This window comes from Aythya fuligula, chromosome 15 (genome assembly GCF_009819795.1).
Source record: "Aythya fuligula isolate bAytFul2 chromosome 15, bAytFul2.pri, whole genome shotgun sequence".
In the NCBI taxonomy this organism is placed as follows: domain Eukaryota; kingdom Metazoa; phylum Chordata; class Aves; order Anseriformes; family Anatidae; genus Aythya; species Aythya fuligula.
In genome coordinates, this window is record NC_045573.1 from 11,793,119 (window position 1) to 11,811,604 (window position 18,486).

The 18,486-nt window shown below is 43.3% G+C and overlaps 1 protein-coding gene across 2 annotated transcripts in view; it reads right to left on the reverse strand.

Annotated features, from left to right (window-relative positions):
* The window catches only part of CLUAP1 (clusterin associated protein 1), a 71,576-nt gene that overhangs the window by 20,819 nt on the left and 32,271 nt on the right, over nt 1-18,486 (reverse strand). For both annotated transcript variants that reach the window (XM_032197967.1, XM_032197966.1), the window contains exon 9: nt 2,514-2,586. In XM_032197967.1, the coding sequence (XP_032053858.1) occupies nt 2,514-2,586 (73 nt within the window). The remainder of the gene's footprint in view (nt 1-2,513; nt 2,587-18,486) is intronic.

Sequence of the window (18,486 nt, forward strand, 5' to 3'; positions counted from 1 at the left end):
AGGTCCTGAGGTTTTTTGACAAGCTGAAGATGGAAACCAATGCTAAAAGCACTCGGACTGTTCGTGTGTGTATTACTTAAAAATGCAAGTGGAACAAACAAGTGATTTTTTTCTCCTAAAACCTGCTTCAGAAAGATCTTCCTAATGGGGAAGAAAAGCCTTTCTTTCATCTTCCTTGTGCCCGTCTCACTAAAAGGCACGTCCTATCTTTGAAGGAGGATACAGCATGCAGAACCTCAGCACATCGGTAAAATAAGGTCCAAGTGCTCGTGCCCATTAGGTTTTACACCAGTAAATCACAATCCACGTGATGCTTGCAGCAGTTTCTGATAAAATCACAGAGTGCCAGGCCAAGGCTGCAGGGCTCCTGGGAACCCTCGACTGCCAAAGCTCCATCCCTTGCTGTCCTTTCTGTTTCCAGTGTGAATTTCACTAATAACCTCTTTGGGGCAGGCAGAGCTGTTCAGTGGCGCTGCACCGATTCTGCTGCTGTTTCTGTTGCCTCTTGTGCAAGATTTATTCTTGACTTGGGGTTAAATTCACCCTTAACAGGGTGCTGTGCCACTTGAGATACCATCTTCTTCCTTCTCTTCTCCAAGTAAATCCCTTTGTTTTGAATTATATAAAAGGCATCTTGTAACTAATAGTGAAAGCAGGAAGCAGGGTCTGGTCTGAGAGGAGAACACAACTTGGTACCTGATCATTTCATGTTAGCTAACTGTGATCTCAGCCAGTTTTACAGCATTCAATAAATTAACCTCAGTACCCAGTAACAAAGCTGTGTTCTGTGATCAGCACTGGGGAAACTGCCTCCAAGAGCCAAATTTATTGCCTCAGTTACATCCCTGCAGCTCCACAGACTTCAACACCGTGTTCAGGTAAAGGCAGACTGTAGCTTAGAAAGATGACTTGATTTGCCAAGGTTATGGGACAATCAATAAATGAGCCAGCAATGATCCAGGATCCTGTTGCTCCTATCACTAGAACAAACACTAATTTTGTCAATTTGGAATAAAAACATATTATGGCAATATTTTTGAGGTCAGTAAAAGTCTTAATTATGTGTTCTTAGAAGTTAGATCACTCACTAAAAGGCAAGGTTTGTATTATTTGAGAGATGCAAAATGACTGAGCAATTTTCTAAGTGAAAGTCCACTGGCAAGGAAAAAAAAAAAATCAGGAAAATTTCATGTTACACTTCACATTGCTAATTACTGATGATAAATGTTCTTCCCTCTTGAACTTATTTTCTCTGGAAACCTACTGAAACCAAACTTAATCATCCTGGAAACTATCACATAGCAGGACCTGGACTTTTTCACTCAAGTAGATCCTTGAAATAGTTCCACATTCTTACAATTTACATTACAAATCCTGTGTTTCAGATAAAACTTCACTTTTTACTGCATTGACATAAGGAGATGAGATCAAAGATGGGCAGAGATGAATGAATTTCCTCTTTCATGAGCTTGTTCAGAAAACATCTGCCAGCAAACAAATTGCGAAGTGTAACTTCTATGTCCTTACCCAATTTTAGATTCCCTGAACTCTCCCTTTGATCCTGAGAGTTAACCCTCCTCTTGTATTTTTCACTACCAGATAAAAATGCACATATTGCAATATCCAATTCACAGGGGCAATTAATGGGGAAATTCTGCTGACGCTTGACTCAAAAGAAGCAAAATCTGGTTTGTTAGCTTTCTGCAAAATCTCAAGGGGTTTTTGTTCCTTTCTGTTCTTCAGCTAGAATTCTAATTAATTAAGAATGTATAAAAAAAAGATAATCCCCAAATTTTAATTGCATTCACATTTTGCAGGTACGCTAAATCAAGGAAACCCAAGAAGGCAAACATGGACCACACTTTGAAGATTGGTGATATGAACAAGGATTTCAAACAGAAGTTGTTTCATCAGTGAGTGTTACAATCTGATAGATACATCACAAAGAATTAGTCCAAACACACAGCCACCTCCACGGCACACGATGTGGCAGACTAACTGTTGAGGACAAAAGTGATCCAGTTTTGCAAGGCAAACCAGCACCCGTGCACCACGAGGCAGCCGGGTAGTCCCACAAACCAAGGAGACGACTCACCAGCACACAAACATTTTCCCAGGCAGAATCCTCTAACCAAGCTTGGTAGCAAACCAACTTTACATCATCAGTCCCACTGTGCTGGGACAACTGCTTCATCTGCAGCTAGCCTGAAGGGGCTGGGATGTCAGTAAAATGAAGCTGCCTGCTGCAGCTGCACAGCATGTTTAGCAAGCAACTGTTTTCGCCTCTCAGCACTGCAGGTAAAATTCACAAGGTGAAGGAGCATTTCACAGAGGTTAGGTTCTCCATTTCATTGGTGTTCTTTTAAAGTTATCATCATCCCACTTTTTCTAATATAATCTGTTGACTCAGTTGTCTATCCCATGTCCCTGTGGCTTGTAAGTCTGCATTTATACAAGTAGTAGCCAGTGCTTCATTTTTCTGCCAATACAACTAGTTTGGAAAACCCACTTACTTCCACTCTTAAGCAGGTGCTGCTCCTCTTCCTTCAGCCTGTTCTGCATCAGACGCAGCATGTTTGCTGCTTCCTGTAACAGGTGAAAACAAACAAGTCAGAAAAGCTGCCACATTGCCCAGTCAAGCAGCTAACTAGATGGCCCTACAACAGTTAAGAGCACTCAAAAGCAGAATGACAAAGGAAAATTTCAGCACTGGAAATGCTTCATGGAAAATAAAAGGTCTTAACTGAAGCTTGGGAACTCCTACTTACTTTGCCCATGAGGTCAGGATATAAAGCATATACCCATGTAAAACAGTGCACTGAAAATCAGCCATACATTCCCGTCAGCTGAAACTTCACTTATTGCAGTGAAAATAAGTTCACTTGTTTTTGTCCCACAGAACATTACTGCCATTACAGAACAGAAGAGACTTTCTTTGGAAAGTGTTTTTTGGTCTTTTTTTTTTTCCAACCAATACTTCAGTAACCACCAGACGTGGTTTGTGAAATGACTGCAGCTTTATAATACATGAATCAAACCAGGATAAATTCACACATTTCCATGCATGCAAACAAAATGGGAAGAAAAAGCCCAGACAACGAGCTGGAGAAGTACAGCCATACACTATATAATACTAGTATACTATGCTATTGGATAGTACTACTGGTAGAATTTGGGTACAAAGAAGAGCCATGACAACAAGACTGCACAAGGTGTATCGTTGATTTTCTTTTTTAAATATAGCAGATTAAAACATGCTGAGAAACAGGACTGTACTGACAACATGACAAAGTTCTGACAAAGGCAGTTAGCAAATGAAAAGGGTAGGTAGAGCAGTGGTTGCTGTGCTGAGGAATAGCAGCAATCACAACCTTCAACCTATTCAAATGAATGCCAACGATAAAAGGAGTATTACAACAAGGCCTACAAGGACTTAAACAAAACACACTTAAGTCTTGCAGTATCAACTGAGCAAGAAATGTGACAGCTCGGAAGGGAAGAAGTAGGCTGACGGGAGCTGGGCAGCAGCAGTTAAAACACATTTTCATTCCAGCATAATGGATTGGTAAGAAAACATGCCTGCCTCTGTAGACAGTAACAGATGGGAGTAATTTTAATCTCCTGGTATACATGCATTTGCTGAGCATCGCATACCAGGTAGACTAAAGGAATTATCTGATTGCCAAACACCACAACACAATTCTAGGAGGTCTTTTGCTGAGTTCATGAAGTTCTCCACCCAGTTAGGGCTAAAATCTACCAAAGTTACCAAGGGGTTTTAGAAATTAAGGTTCGTTATTCCAATAGCAGCATCAGACAGAACAATATATTTTTAATTACATCTAGTTTAAACTAGGATAACATTGATGGTGAAAAGCAAACTAAACATGGTAGAGTAGGTAAGACACAAAACATACAACCAGATCAAGATAGAACCTATAATATTAAACAGATGGCAAACAAGTGATGGAAGGATTTAGCCGCTCATTTTACTTGCTCTATTTTTTTCTACAATTGCACTCATGCAAGACAAGTAGATGGGAACGCTAATTAACTGTAGATTGAGCTGCAATTCTTCTGAGCCTTTGATTTTCTATGCAGAACTTGTATACAATTAAAAAATAAACAGACAACTGCTGCTCTGACATGGTCAAATCTGCACATTAAGTGCACGTGCAGAAAGGACCCAGTGGATCAACTGAAATACCTGTGGGACAGAGGGAAAAAAGATCATCTGAGAACAGCTGAATGGTAGGAAAGATTTTTACTCTCAGATGGAACTGTGTATCCTTACCTATGGCAACAGTGTGGTAGCTTGAGAAAGAAAAATCTCCCACCAACCTCTTGGAAAACTACCAGGCCCTACGAGCACACGAGGAAGCTGCTGGAGATGAAGGCCTGGCTTGCACGACACATCGCATCTTGGGATAAGCATTCCTGTCTTTGGAGTTGAAAGTCATGCTGAGAAAGCTTGCAGAGAAATTGCTTCCAGGCAGTAAGCCGAAGTCATTTAAATTCTGTTTTTGCCCTTAGTATTTGAAATAAGTAGCGAAGAGCATTTTTCTTCATTGGTTGCTTGAGTTTGGTAGTTGAGTTAAAGGACTGGCTGGGTAAATGGTCAAAATTGATGTCTAATCATGTGTTGAGTATAATTAACAAGCAAGGTCAGCAATGGCATAGGGATCAGCAGCCACATTGCTGCACGGCACACGTGCAGCTGTCTGTGTGCTCATATAACCTTAGAAGTTGTTTCTAGGCCAAAGATTCGAGTTTCTGTGTGGTTGTGCTTGACCAACCATAGTTTTGAATGCAAGGGAAGTGGGAGACCACAGACAAGGGAACGGGGCAAAACCCAGACTGGCTGGGGAAGCCGGTCACATACACTGCCATGTCAGGTACTGACACAAGCTGCCAGCACAGGTGACTGGAGAAGTTTCAGCTAACACAGCTGAAGTCGCTCAGGAGGATGCCTGTGACTCCCAACACCACCTCCCGGACAGCAACGTTCATCCTGGCAGCTTTCTGAGCAAGACTTACCCCATTTCAAAGATCCCAGTAAAGTTCTCTTACAAGCAGTTGCAACCGACTGCTGTAGTACATATGATGTGCAATAATTAAAGCATCACCAGCAAAGAGCTTTGAGTTTGTCTAAATCTTAGGAGAAGAAGCTGTAGGAAAAGAGAAGTTACCAGACCCCAAAATCCCCAGGTTAGTTCTTTGGGTAATTACAGTCCTGCTTGCCCAGATCTCATTCTTCCACAAGAGATGAGGAGCAGATTGCATCAGGCCAGTTAGCCGGGGGAGCTGTGCCAGACCAACACACAACCTGTGTGAAAACCAGGAGAAACCCAGGTCCATTGCCTTTCAGCAGACAAATCACATTTATTTATTTCTCATACACTAAAGCAAGGGGATTTTTTTTTTCTTTATGCTCTTAGCTCTTTTCCCAACATTCTCCTGGAGAACAAATTGTGACACCCCCCCCTCCCCAGCACCACTGCACCTCTCTGTCCTGAAATGGGGTGGGCAGCGAAGCAGAGCCCCAGACCCTGTGAGGCTTCAGGGCACACAAGAGCAGAAACCCCACAGTGCCCGATCAGCTCCTGCTTTGGGGTGACCTGGGAGGCCCTGCTGTAATCACTCTGATGCACATTCACTGCCTCATTCAGATTTCTTAATTAGAAGCTGACCAGGCTGCCTCAGCCTCTCTCCAGTGAGCCAGACGCACCCGTAATACCCTAATAGCTCCTGCTCGGCGAGGCTGAGCTTGCTCCGGGTCTCAGCTGTTTGGAGGCAGCTGGAGCACAGGCACCTTGCACCGTCTGTACGGTGCCTGAAGGGGGGAAATGACAAGTGCAAGAGGCATCTCCGTAATGCCACAGCATCTCACGCGGGTGTATGGGCAAGACACAAAATACCGACGCCTGAGGTGCAAACCTGGATGTTTTAACAGGAGGATGAGAGTGAGAAAGGGGCGAAAGGCTCCTTGGGAACTGTCAGGGTGTCCGTAGGGAAAGCCCATAGGCACGGAGAAATATTCCCCCTTATAATGAAAGCCTGCTGACCAGAATTTTCTGTGTGCCTGGGCAGGTGCTGAGCACCGGTGGGTGCGCAGGCACTCAGCAAGGGGCCAGTTGGGCTCAAAAACCTGCCTGGGAACGTACAAAAGGTTCTGGGGAGAAACCAAACGATTCCTGCTGGGAGATGGAAAGATGACTGCCATTGCAAGGAGCACAAAGGCAATTGTGCAGAAGCCATGCTACCTAGAAATCAGAACTACTGGTGATGGACGTGTATTCTGCAGGAATTTAAACTGATTTAAACAAGCCTTGCCCCTGCCCCAGCAAACATTTACAATGCTGGCTGTGTCCTTGGGATGAAGGGTGCAAACGAAGGGCTCCGTCACCTGTCCGAATCTCAACCCCCGTGGCTGCTGCAGCCTACGCAGTGCACAGGGCAAAGATCAACAGGGAGGGAGAGAAAGAAAGGACACTTCCCAGATATCATGGGATATCAAATTCATAAACTTAGAAAACATGTTTAAAATACATCTATTCACGGACCACTGAAATAATAATAGATACAATCATTGCCTAACAGTGTAATTCCTCGTGTAAATAGTGTAACGTATCTGTTAAGACTGCTGAAGGCAATCCAAATTCAATCCAATAAGCAGCCTCACCTGCCCCGCACCCTCAGCCACTTGCTCCTTTGCTCCTGCTCTGGTGCCAGCATTTGTGCAGCTGCACAAAAGAAACCCAGGTGAAAACTATGAATCCATCAAAATAAAATGAAACCAGACATATTCTCCAGTGCAGTTTAGCATTGATGCTGCACAAAGTCTCAACTTGCACATGGGTGTTGCCATTGCAGGAAAAACTGTGAGGGTAAGAAGAGGGAGCAGTGTGGCTTTCAGCTTCAGGGCTGATTCCTGTGCTTAAAATCTAAGAGAAGTGGAGCCTAAGACAATGATTTGACCATACAGCTGAGTCTTCTCCCCCTTTCCTGGAGCCTCTTCCTTGTGCTGGCAGCAGCATCTCAGCTGACCTCGTAGCGAGCCAGCACAGAGCTCACTGGCAGAAAAAAAATGTTGATTTTTCTACAGTTTAGATTTCTGAATAGCTTCGTGCGTGGTCAGATAAACGCTGCAGTCAGCCCAAGGGAGCTGTTGAGACTGTACAACACCATCCCTTTCAACAACAGCCCATCACTGCATCAATTTAGCTGTGCTGCCAGGCTACATCGTACAAAAGCTTACCAAAAACTGCAGCAAAACAAATTTGTTTCAAACGGGCAGCCTCAAACCAGTCGGAACCAGGACAGCATCATTTGTGCTGGCTGTAGCAGTTCTGAACAAGCAAAATCTTCAAAGGAGAAGGCAGAAGCAGTAGCCATTTATGTATTTAGAAAGTGAATTATATTTACCATGGTTTGTTGTTTTTTGTCACATTCTCACTTAAAGGAATCTGAAGGAGACATGTTAAATTAGTGAAAAAAATGCAACAGCTTCATTTGTTTTTAACACCTAAATCTTAAACCACGTCAACTTTCAAACAGCTGCATCAGTGGTAGCTTCAGTTTCCCTCTTTCTCCCTGCTGCTTTCAGTGCCTGCAGTCACTGGGCTGTATTTTCTGCCCCAACCAGGCTCCACCTTCACCCCAAACCCCTCTCCTCAGACTTTACGTTATCTAACAGAAGTGACTTTTACCAGCTTGGGGAAAACAACCATGTGCTAATCAGGGATGTTTTCCAGTTTTATGCTGGCCACTTCTGCGAGACTCAGTGCTTCCCATATGCAGCAGGGAGAGCTAAGGGCACAATGAGCATGGCAGAGATGCTCCTTCAACGTACTAAGACAGCAGCAGAGCAGCACCCCATGCAGGACAGCAGTCCTGTTTTCTGCGCAGGGCAGCAGTGACAGCCCCATGAAGCTAGAGATGTGGCCTAGCAAACCACGTAGCAATGCAGGAATTCATTGGCTTTGTCTGAGAACAACGCGGGCTCCTGGGCACGTCAGCAAGTACCTGCTCCGAGCCCCTGCCTCCAGCAGGGTCACACCACAGAGCTCCTCAGGTCTTAAAAACCTCCTGTGACAGAGCCTGGGCAACCTGCTCCTGTGCCGCCTATCCAAACAGCAAAAAATATTCCTTGGTGTCAAGTCAGAACTATTTTTCATTGCTAGCAGCTTGTTCGTGTCTTACACGTAAGGGTTCTGTTCACCGTAGCTGCCAGTTGTGCGACCAGCTCTCCGCAGCAGCACCAGCGGGTGATGCAGGATCCTTCTGCCGACAAGCCAGGCCAAACAAAGACCTTTTAAATAAGTTTCATGAATATTGACAATGATCTGTGCTTTTTCATGCTTATTTCTTCAAACTGTCCAATTCAGCATCAATGTCACCCATCCCTCCAGCAGGCCAAACGCCGTTGCAAGACGGGTGTACGTTCTGCATGGAACGGGCCCAACACAGATACCCCACATCTGCATCTGCTTTGACTGGCAAAGGGAATGGCTTTACCTCTCACATCTGGCTATGAAAGCCTTGAAAAACAGCAAAGAGACAAAACATGTCTGTTTGGCAGGATGTTTTACTATAATCTAACTTGTTACCCTACAGACAAGTAAAACGCCATCTACAATTCCCTACAGCGGAGAGCGGGACTTGGCTATGAAAATCCTCCTTCATACAGCAAGCTGTATGAAAGCAAAGCCCAAGAAATGCTTTTTCATTTATCAGTTTCTTATTTATCATGAATTATAATTTCTCTGAGAGACATTGCTAAAAACCACGCCATTACAACCACTTGCAGGCTATACATAGCTATGAGCAGGGTCTGGGTGTGGGGCAGATTTTTTTTTTTTTTTTTTCTGGTTGTTTTTAAACAGGCCAACACACCACGATGCAAAATATCCTCCAGCAGCTGACCTCCAGATTGCACAAGCTCTGCCACCAGCTCATTGCTTGACTGAGGGAAGCGATCCATGATTTGAATAAGCCACGTGATTTCTTGACAGCCAGTCCCTCATGATGCAGCTAATGCTGCTGAGCATTGTTTCAAACAATAAAATCGAGTTGCTGAAATCATGTAATTGAAGACACCTCCACATCCCTTCAGAATGAAAAGTGGCAAATCTAGGCTCAAGAAAAGAGAACCAAAACCAATGCAGTATTTCATCATTTAGGGCTTTTTTAAAAAAATAAAATAAAAAGTTAACATCCAAATTTTATTGGGAAAGGCGTGGAGAAAATGTCAGCAGGATTTTGAATACCAAAAGTCTGTGCTCTGGAGTCAGCTGGCAGACAGTGTGGTTACCGCTAAGCAAAAAGACAAAGGAAAGAAATGAAGACAATAACGGGGATAAGTGTGAAAGAATGACAAGACAACAACTGCAGATAGCTGGCTTTCTGTTCGGATGCTACCATTTCAATTTTTGCCTTCATTATTTCTTCTGCTCTCAGACACCCTCCAAATCCCAGAAATCTCTCAACAGCTCTCTCTCTACATATAACCTTTTCATCTTAGTAAGAGAAAATGATGTTTCCTTTTTTTTTTTTTTTCCCCCTTTCCTGGCGATTTGCTAGAGCATCTTGGTAATCCTCCTGCTCTGTAGTACACTTGAAGCGAAGCGATTTGGAGATGAATTGAGCCACCTCATCTTCACCTTGCCTGTTAATCTCAGCAGCTGTTTCTTGCTTTGTTAGAGAACAAAGCAGCTGAGATTAGCTCTTGCTACGCTCATGCGATGGGATTTGTTTTTCATAATAGAGTGTTGCCACTCATTCAGCGGGGGTGATGAGATATAAGGACCAGGAGAAATTGCACGGTGCCTGAGCAGAGAACGTGACCGCACTCTTAGCAGGAGGAAGCCTGCTAGGTACAACAGAAACACAGGGAACACAACACCAAGGCTGCAGAGCTGAAGCTCACGACAGCATGAGGTGCCAACCTACCCAGAGCTGTTCTTTAAGAACTGAAGACAACGCTCCCTATCACGCCAAACTGCTTATAATTACCTCACCCCAAATTAATTAACCAACCCGCGGAAGCCCATCTCTAGTCCTGTACCCAAAAGCGCACGGCATAGAGAATGAGATTGGAGGCATTAAGAGGCACACAGGTGCAGAGCTTTGAACCCACTGGGATTACAGAACCACAGCGAGGAAGTTTGCAGCCTCAGAGCGTTGCAAGAGATGGATACGGGCACTCCAGAAAAGGCAGGCTGGGAGAGGAGGATGAGGAGGGGCTGCGCTCTCTGCAAAGGAGCAGCTTGAATGCACTGAGCCGCCTTGCATTAGGTGCTGAGCCCGGTGAGAGCTGATGGTTACAGGTCAGAGGACAAAGCACTGGCCTATAAACCAACACACGTCACGCTGCATAAACTAATGTTCATTTTAACCTCAGGCTTTGAGCTGCCTAAGTCATATTCTTAGCACATCAAATCACTTCAGGAAAAGAAACAACAAAGAAACCAAAGGCACAGCTGGGATTCTCCGGTTTCCCATCTCACCTGCAGTCACTGGATAAAGATTTTCACTTTCCTATAGAAGCCACCAAATCTGAGAAGTCCAAAAAAAGCCACTTCTCTCCATATCACATGGTATTGCACTCGGTGAACAGCACAGAACCACAGCGGAGCCGGCTTGCAGTGCTTAAAGCTGGCAATAAATCAGGTCCCCAGCACCCTGGCTGGAAGATAGACTTTGCGTCTAGAGGTTGCTTTCCTTCCATGCCACCACCTCAGCACTTCTGAACTGCTATCACTGGGAGGTAGCTTCCCTGATAAACGCAAAAGCCACAACCTCCCTCCATCCTGGTATTAAATCAAGGACAGTGCTTTGGAGACTGGGGCCTCCAACAAGCTTGTCACTGCTTCAAACACAAACACAGAGCTCTGCATCAGGAAGAAAACACAACCTTGTCCTAGCAGATTCTCTGGATCACTCTAAGTTCACACTAATAAAAAACTTTTACGTACATTTATACCTCTTTACCATTTTGGCCTGAGGTGTGTCTGAAAATCACCACCTCTGGCCATTCTATTTTATTTATTTTTTTTTAGGAGAGGTCATCCTTCCAGTGGATGGGCACGCACTGAATGAATTGAAAATCACCAGCCCCTATTACAGGACCATCTGTCTCCTCCCTGGTCTCATTATTCCCATCTTCTCCCTCAATTTGATGTCCTGAAACAGTCATTGCCTCTCATCATTAACGGCCATTTTTACAGTAATCATTTCTATTGAAACACACATAAAGCATACTTGAGAGTATTTTATATGCTTAACTGATACTCAACAGAAATTCACCAACTGTTATCATAACACTGTCCCTACAGCGATGGGGGGGGCAGCTCATTTCTGCCAGCGTCATTATTTTAAATAATGAATTTGATTCATTGTCCTTCTTCAGAGAAAACTGTTTACCTTGAAACTATTCTTCTGTCCCAGCTAGCCATTACAAACACCCGTTGTTGATATATTTATCTAGAATATTTTTTTTTGAAAAAAACAGCAAATCTTACGCTATTTTACAACATGATTTGGTCTTTCCAGTCTGTTCTTTTCCTGTCTTAAATCCTGCTAGCCTTATGTTTTGCTGCTTTTTGTGGTAGAAGAAGTGTTCACAGGGAGTACTGTAATAGACACTGTAAAGGTACTCGAATAAATGGGGCAGAAGAGTGTTAGTCGCTAAAGCTGACAGCATAATACCTATCCAAGTGAAGCACCAACTTCATACTGAAAGGAGCTCGGCAGAATCACAAAGACCTTCACGTTCATTGCTTCACAGTACGTGGAGAACACTGCAGCCTCCCCAAGACAAACTCCAGTGATCACATTTAGCAAAATAAACAATTAGATCTGACAGGTCACTACCAAAGTGCACTTTCATCAAGCAAAGATGTAAAAGACTTGAAATTTTCTTGAACCGTTTATCTTTACAAGGAAACAGACAGTAATTAACCAAATGCCATTCATACTATCGTAAAAGTGAGAAAGACTAAAATGTTTTCTAATGTAATTAAATTTATCATAAAGGAAAGACAGCATAGTATTAAAATATCAGCATGAGCTTGGACAATGACCGTTTTGGAGAATGTCTTTAGGAAGGCGAGCTGCTGTCAAGGATCTGCAGGAAAGCGAAGCCAGCACCAAGCTGCCTGGCTGTGCCTTTGCAGGATGCCACCTGAACAGCAGAAGGCAGAGAGAGACAAAGCTGTGATTTATAACCTGAACTACCTACACTAATGCTACTCCCACCATAGCAGCTCTTAACGCTACCAAGCTCAGGCCACAACTCATAAAATACACTCAAAAAAAAAACACTAAACATAACAGAATGAAACATAATCCATAGGACGCATTTTGAAATTACATTGGTTTAATGTTTCTCACATACTTCTTCCTAAAACTCCTGTAATTACTGAGCAGTTTTGACTTCAGTTCTTCCAGCTCACAAGCACTGCAATAACCACTTTTCGCGGAACAGATAAATTGGAATTGAAACTGAACAGCACACTTCATAAAGTGAAGTTGAGAGGTGGCATCCTGAGACTTTCGGCGGATCGGTTACTCACCCTCTTGAATAAGCAAACTGTGCATGAAGGTCTCACCTTGAAATTAATGCTTTCCCCTCAGGAACTCAAAAGGATGGGACTAAATAGGAAGAGCAAATTAGCTCAGGGTGACAAATTCCACCTTGGTAAGTGTTTGCTCTTGCACTGCTGGTTGGGTTTCATGACTTGCCCTATAGACTGGAGGGCCATGTTTGTGCTTCCTGTAAACCTCTGCCTCCTCCTGCAGCTCCCCCCTCTTGTCCTTATGAAGTAAATTGGTTCTTCTCCTAGTGGCATGTTTCTTGATGCACTATAAAAATCTTTCTGCACAGCTTTCTCCCCCAACTCTGCCACATACACACTATGTTTTCATTCAGATGGTCGAACAGCAAACAGCTTGCCCAGGGAGGCCGCGCAGTCTCTGTTCTTGGAGGCTTTCACGACCTGTCTGGATGGAGTCTTGAGCAGCGTGGTCTGATGCCATAGCTGACCTTTCTTTGAGCAGGAGGTTTGGCTGGAGACCTCACAAAGTTCCTCTCCAACCAGAATTAATCTGTGAATCAGTGGTCAGCATGAAGCAGGCTTAAATGTTATTTACCTCTTTTGACTATTTTTCTATTAAAAAAAAAAAAAAAAAAGCTACCCCAGATAGTCATCCCCACTGCTGTACTGCACTTGTTTTGTGCTAGATATTATGATGGATGGCAATTCAAGGAATTTGACATAAGCTACATGAAGGCTCCTGAGAAGGGTGGCAGTTCAGCTCTCTATAATTTTATCTCCTTCATTACGAGCTCTGCCAGTTCTGAAGTCAATGCTGGCTCCTATGAACTTGACGCTTTCAAATCCTTTTTTATTCCATGACCTTCCCTCCCCTCTTTTTGAGGCCTCAGTGATCAGGATCCCTTCTTTTATGTACACATGCACCCTATTTTAATTCCTTCTTGGGGCAGCCAGTTTCCCCCCACATCTGTGCGTGCATTTTATACAGCATGGGTCACTTTGCAGATCGATGTGAATTTTCCCTTGACTACCTCCATTCGTTCAATAATAAAGGGAAAGAGGCAACATGAATGTGGAGAAGCCTTCATAAAACACACAGGTGACATTTATACCAACTGTTTCTGCTGAACTGCTTTTCCAACACTACTCCCAGAGCACGCTTTGTTGTGCCACCAACCAGAGCCATCTCATTATTCACATAAATTGGGCCATTTGGAAACGAGGAACGGTGCAATGTCATCATTCACCAGGATAAGTACAAGCATCAACGCCTTTTTTCAGCTGGTTAAAGCAGCACAGGGATGCTGCCTACAGGTAAGTCTAGCATGCTTATACTAGGCTCAGTTTCTCCTTTTACAAAAAGATTCAGGTTTAATAAAGCTGACTAAAGGCCTGAAGTTAAAGGCCCCAAGAGGATACAAGGAATACTCCTGAACCATCCAAGAACCACAGATCAGAGCTGAGGGAGCAGAATGTTATAGGTATTATAGCACTGGGTCACTGAGGATTTCTGTGACCACCCACGACAAGGCTTAGCTCAAGAGGATCAGGAAGAGACAGAAGAGAAAAGGGTTGGAAGGGAAGCAGCCAGACTGCATCATGAGACTGGGTGTGATCACAGGCGCCTAAATCATCCTCCAGTGCTGAGTGACAGAATCCAAAGAGAACTGAGAAAAAAAAAGGTGGGGCGAAATCCCAGACTAACATTTTCTGCCCAGAATTTTCCAGTTAAAATGCTTTCATACGAGCTTCAAGTCAGCACTAACACTCAGGAATTCGCTGCTACCTGAAATTGTGTCACGGAGGATAGACTTTATTCTGCCACTCAAATGTAGTCAGCATCAGATTTAGTGCAAGTTTACCACCGTGACGGCTCCTCTCTATTCTTCCAATTCGCTTTAGTGGAAGACGTGAATTATAATGACTCAATAACAGCTCATTGAGCATTCCCTCCATGTATTACACTTTTATTGTACTAGCTTACAAGCTATATTGGTTAGATGTATGATTTATCTGAATTAATGTACAATTCCGCAATGTAAACCTGAGGTCAGTTTGCACTGTGTGAAGAAATTATCATCCAAATTAGTATTGATTGGAAGTTAGTAGTCACAGCTGTATCTTGTTTACCACCATAAAGCAGTCACTGTCCCATCACCACTAAAATCTAACCGCAGAATTATCCCCTCCCCATGTCACAGGTAGCACAAACCTTTAAGCATTCCACGGGGAGTCAGGATCACCAGCTCTTTTCGAGGATAGCATTTATTATATTACAGGGTAGTAATTCTTGTTGAACTCAATGGTTCCAGGAATTGACAACAGAACCTGCTTTCATCTTGAGATCAATTAGTTCCAGTACAGCCCACGTTTCTTACAGCAAAGAATCTCTTCTACAGGTGGCTGACACACACACTTCAGTTTATTTCTCAATTCCCACCAGTCAAGCCTCAAATTAAGAGGCAGCACCAGCAGCCTCTGTCTTAACAGCGCTGTTGTTAGAGCCCTAGCACAGGGCTTAGAGAGCTGGGTTTTACAATTTCTCCTGCCTGACAACATTTGAGCCTAGTGCCTGCTCACTAAGACAGCGCTCTAGCTACAACATTAGAAGACAGGGATAAGGCTTTTTTTTTTTTTTTTTTTTAATTTCTCATTGTGATGGGTAGAGAAGAATAAAGTAGACAGGACTTACTACGCAGACAAATCTGTTTAAAAATCTTAGTATTTCTAGGACTATTCACATACATCAGGCTATTACTCTTTAACACAAAATAAGTTAATCATTTCTGGGCAACCACTGACCTACAAAAACATCAGGTTTCACCTTACACATTCTTCTCTACTTTTCAGTAATTCTATGCTCTTCACCACATAAGCTCTTACCTCATTTCAGGGTAGCTTCATTCCAGCCTAGCGTGCAGATTAAGAAACAGGCACTGTTGACTTAAAACTCCTTGTGCCGAGAAGAAATTGAGATGTAGGATGCGCTATATGATACTGTTGCTTCTTGTTGAAAGATTGCCACCACCAACTATTTCAAGCGAATGCAAACTGCCAAAAGTGAGTTAGACCCTGCTTAACAGGCTGACCTCTCAGAGATGCAACAAAGCTTGAGCAAGAGAAAGGCACACAGCTCCACAGATTTAAAAGAGAAGGCCCTCGGAGAATGTAGCAGCCTTAAAATGGAGGCCAAGGCCAAGTGAGAATGAATATGGAATCCTGGCAACACAAATATGACTCATAGTCCCTTACCTTTCCTTAATACCGATGGCTTGACCCTCTTGGAATGCTTCTGAACTGGTCCAGCTCCCAGTTTAGAGTGCCGGTATCCATCTCAACACCAGAACCAGCTTCTGGGAACCCCAACAGCATTCTGGAGCATTCAGAGGAGGAAGGGAAGGACTCTGGGAGGTGCCATATCTCCTACCACCAGCCCATGGGCTAGGTGGGTGTCTGACACAAGGCTTCTTGTTCTGTTCGTACTTGCAGTCTTTCATTTTCATGTATTTCATATAACTAGAAATTGTTTCTACCCAGCTGGAAATCTGAGAATTATTCTACTATTTAACATTATATAAAAAACAACCTGTTTTTCACATTTTGATTCACACAAACATGCATAATCTCAATGCCAGCGTTTCATAGCTACCTGCCTCTGCTGCTAAGTACCTTGTGCTGTAGCAGAACCTAAATTTCACATCATTTTAATGTTACCTACTTATGGCATTTGGTGCAAATCAGTTGCAAAATGTCAGTCCCAAAATAACTGTTATTTGGGCTTTTTCTTTCAACCAATTCCTGGGCTTGTAACCACTTATTAAAAGATTTCTTGTAATGATTTTTTTTATTTGTGTTGATCTTGTGGGGGGGGAGGGGAAGGCTGGAAGAAAAAAAACTTGATCCACTTGATCAGTGTTGCTTCAAATGATCAGTAATTGTCTTCTGCTTTGTCTTCTACTTAGCTAGATTTCTGTTACATAATTCACACACCTAAAATACTTGTGAATATTCAAAAATGTAACTCAGGCATATAGGGAAGGCAGAAAACTGCCAGGTGAACAATCCTCTTATCCTATTTTCTTGCCAAATAGGATTGGATAAGAGAATACTTAAAAACTAAAAGGCAGAGCATTCTGAACACACAAAATAGACACCATTATCCTCTAATGTTTCTTGAGGAATGGGGGTCACTACTGAAGAAATTCAGCAAGACAACCTAAGAACTTCAGAGGCTGCACAGTCTCTGATCTCTAGCAGCATTCGTGGATTTCCAAGCTAAGCTATCACCGTAAGCTGTTACATCTTGTGCTTTACAGAAATGATTGCTGGCATGACAGAGAAGTTACCAGAGAATTACTTAGTGGATGCTGTCTCCATCTTCCTTCCCCAGCTGCAGAGCATTTCATACCTAACAGGACGACAGCGGGTTTGCAGCAGCAGCAAAGAACTAGCCTGGAGCAGCCTACGAAGGGGGTTCGTATCCAAGCACAGAACCAAGCCCAGATGCACAAGGATCCTCTCCACCTCTTACTGCTGAGGAGAGGGTACGAACATCGCTGTTGTTCCGAAAAAACTTCTAAGTGATGAACCTGTACTGAGTAGCTCCTTCCAAAAATTGACAGCAGTAACAAGCGCAAGACAATTTAGCAGCCACTCTGGGAAGTCATCTTCAGTCCTGCCACCCCCTCAATTCTTTTAATGAATCCCACTTCAGGCTGTGTCAGAATTTGATGTGAGAGCAGAGATGACCTGCATTCCTGCATCATTCTCCTCTTACCAAGCCCCAGCAGTCTTGGCTTTTTTCTCTATCGCCAGGTGTGTATTGGCCTATTCAAAAGCCTCTCTTTCCCACATATCCCTAGCTCACTGAAATATTTTAAATCTCATCTTGGCTCCCTTTTTAATTTAGCGAGCACAGTGAAAACAATGTTGTCTACACAGAGGTGCAGTTCTGTACTTGTACCTCCTGAGCCACCAGAAAACAGTTAGGGCTTCTCAAATATCAGAGTTTTATTCTCCCAAAGTCAAACTAGGGGTTATCAGGTGCTAGATACAGTGAGTTTTAAGTGGTATTGTTAGGGTTTTAATCAGCTGTTTTTTGATCTCTGAGTGCAAAAAGTTCTAGAGTCTGTCGAATAAAAGGAACACAAAGCCTTGAGTCAAATGACCCCAAATCCAGGCGACAAACGCAAGCTTGTTTGCCCATATGGCACATCACATGTCCAGAGAATCGTAGCAAATATGTGGATCTTTGAGCACTGAGAAACATACATCTCAATTGTTTTCGTTTCCCAAAAAGTTTATGCTAAGGTTTTTAAGGTGAGACAGTATCAATAAAGCACCAGGAGCACACAACCACTTCAGGGCAGTTCGAGGTACCTCTGAGACTCCAGCTCCAGTTGCCATGGTGTTGGTAGGGGACTGCAGATTTTTGCTTCAGTGGAAAGAAAGCATGCAGCAGCAGCTCCTTGTAACCTCCATCTTCTCTAACTTGCTCTTCACATGCCCTCCCACCTTTTCTGTCTCCACCATCTTCTCCTTCTGTGTGACCGTAATTTCTCAGGCCAGCAGTTTCCTATGTCCTTTCCTCCAACGCTCCATTGCCCTCATGCCTATGTGATCCCTTCCTCCTCTTCTGTTTTTTTCCACATTTCTCCATTATGGGATTTCTGTGTCTCAGCCCACCATCGCTGTCGTACTTGTACACTGGACTAAATGCCAGAACAGAAGCAATCAACAATTAAGATGCCTGTGCTTACTTTTACATCTGATATTCAATATAATTTAGCAATGCTGGACCAGGAGTGCTCTCCTGATACCTATAAAAATGTTACCAAACAGTCATAATTCAAGTGCACATTAGCTAGAAGATTAAAGACTGTAACCAAACCCTTTTCATATTAACCTTCTGTCTGGCTATTTCAGAAAG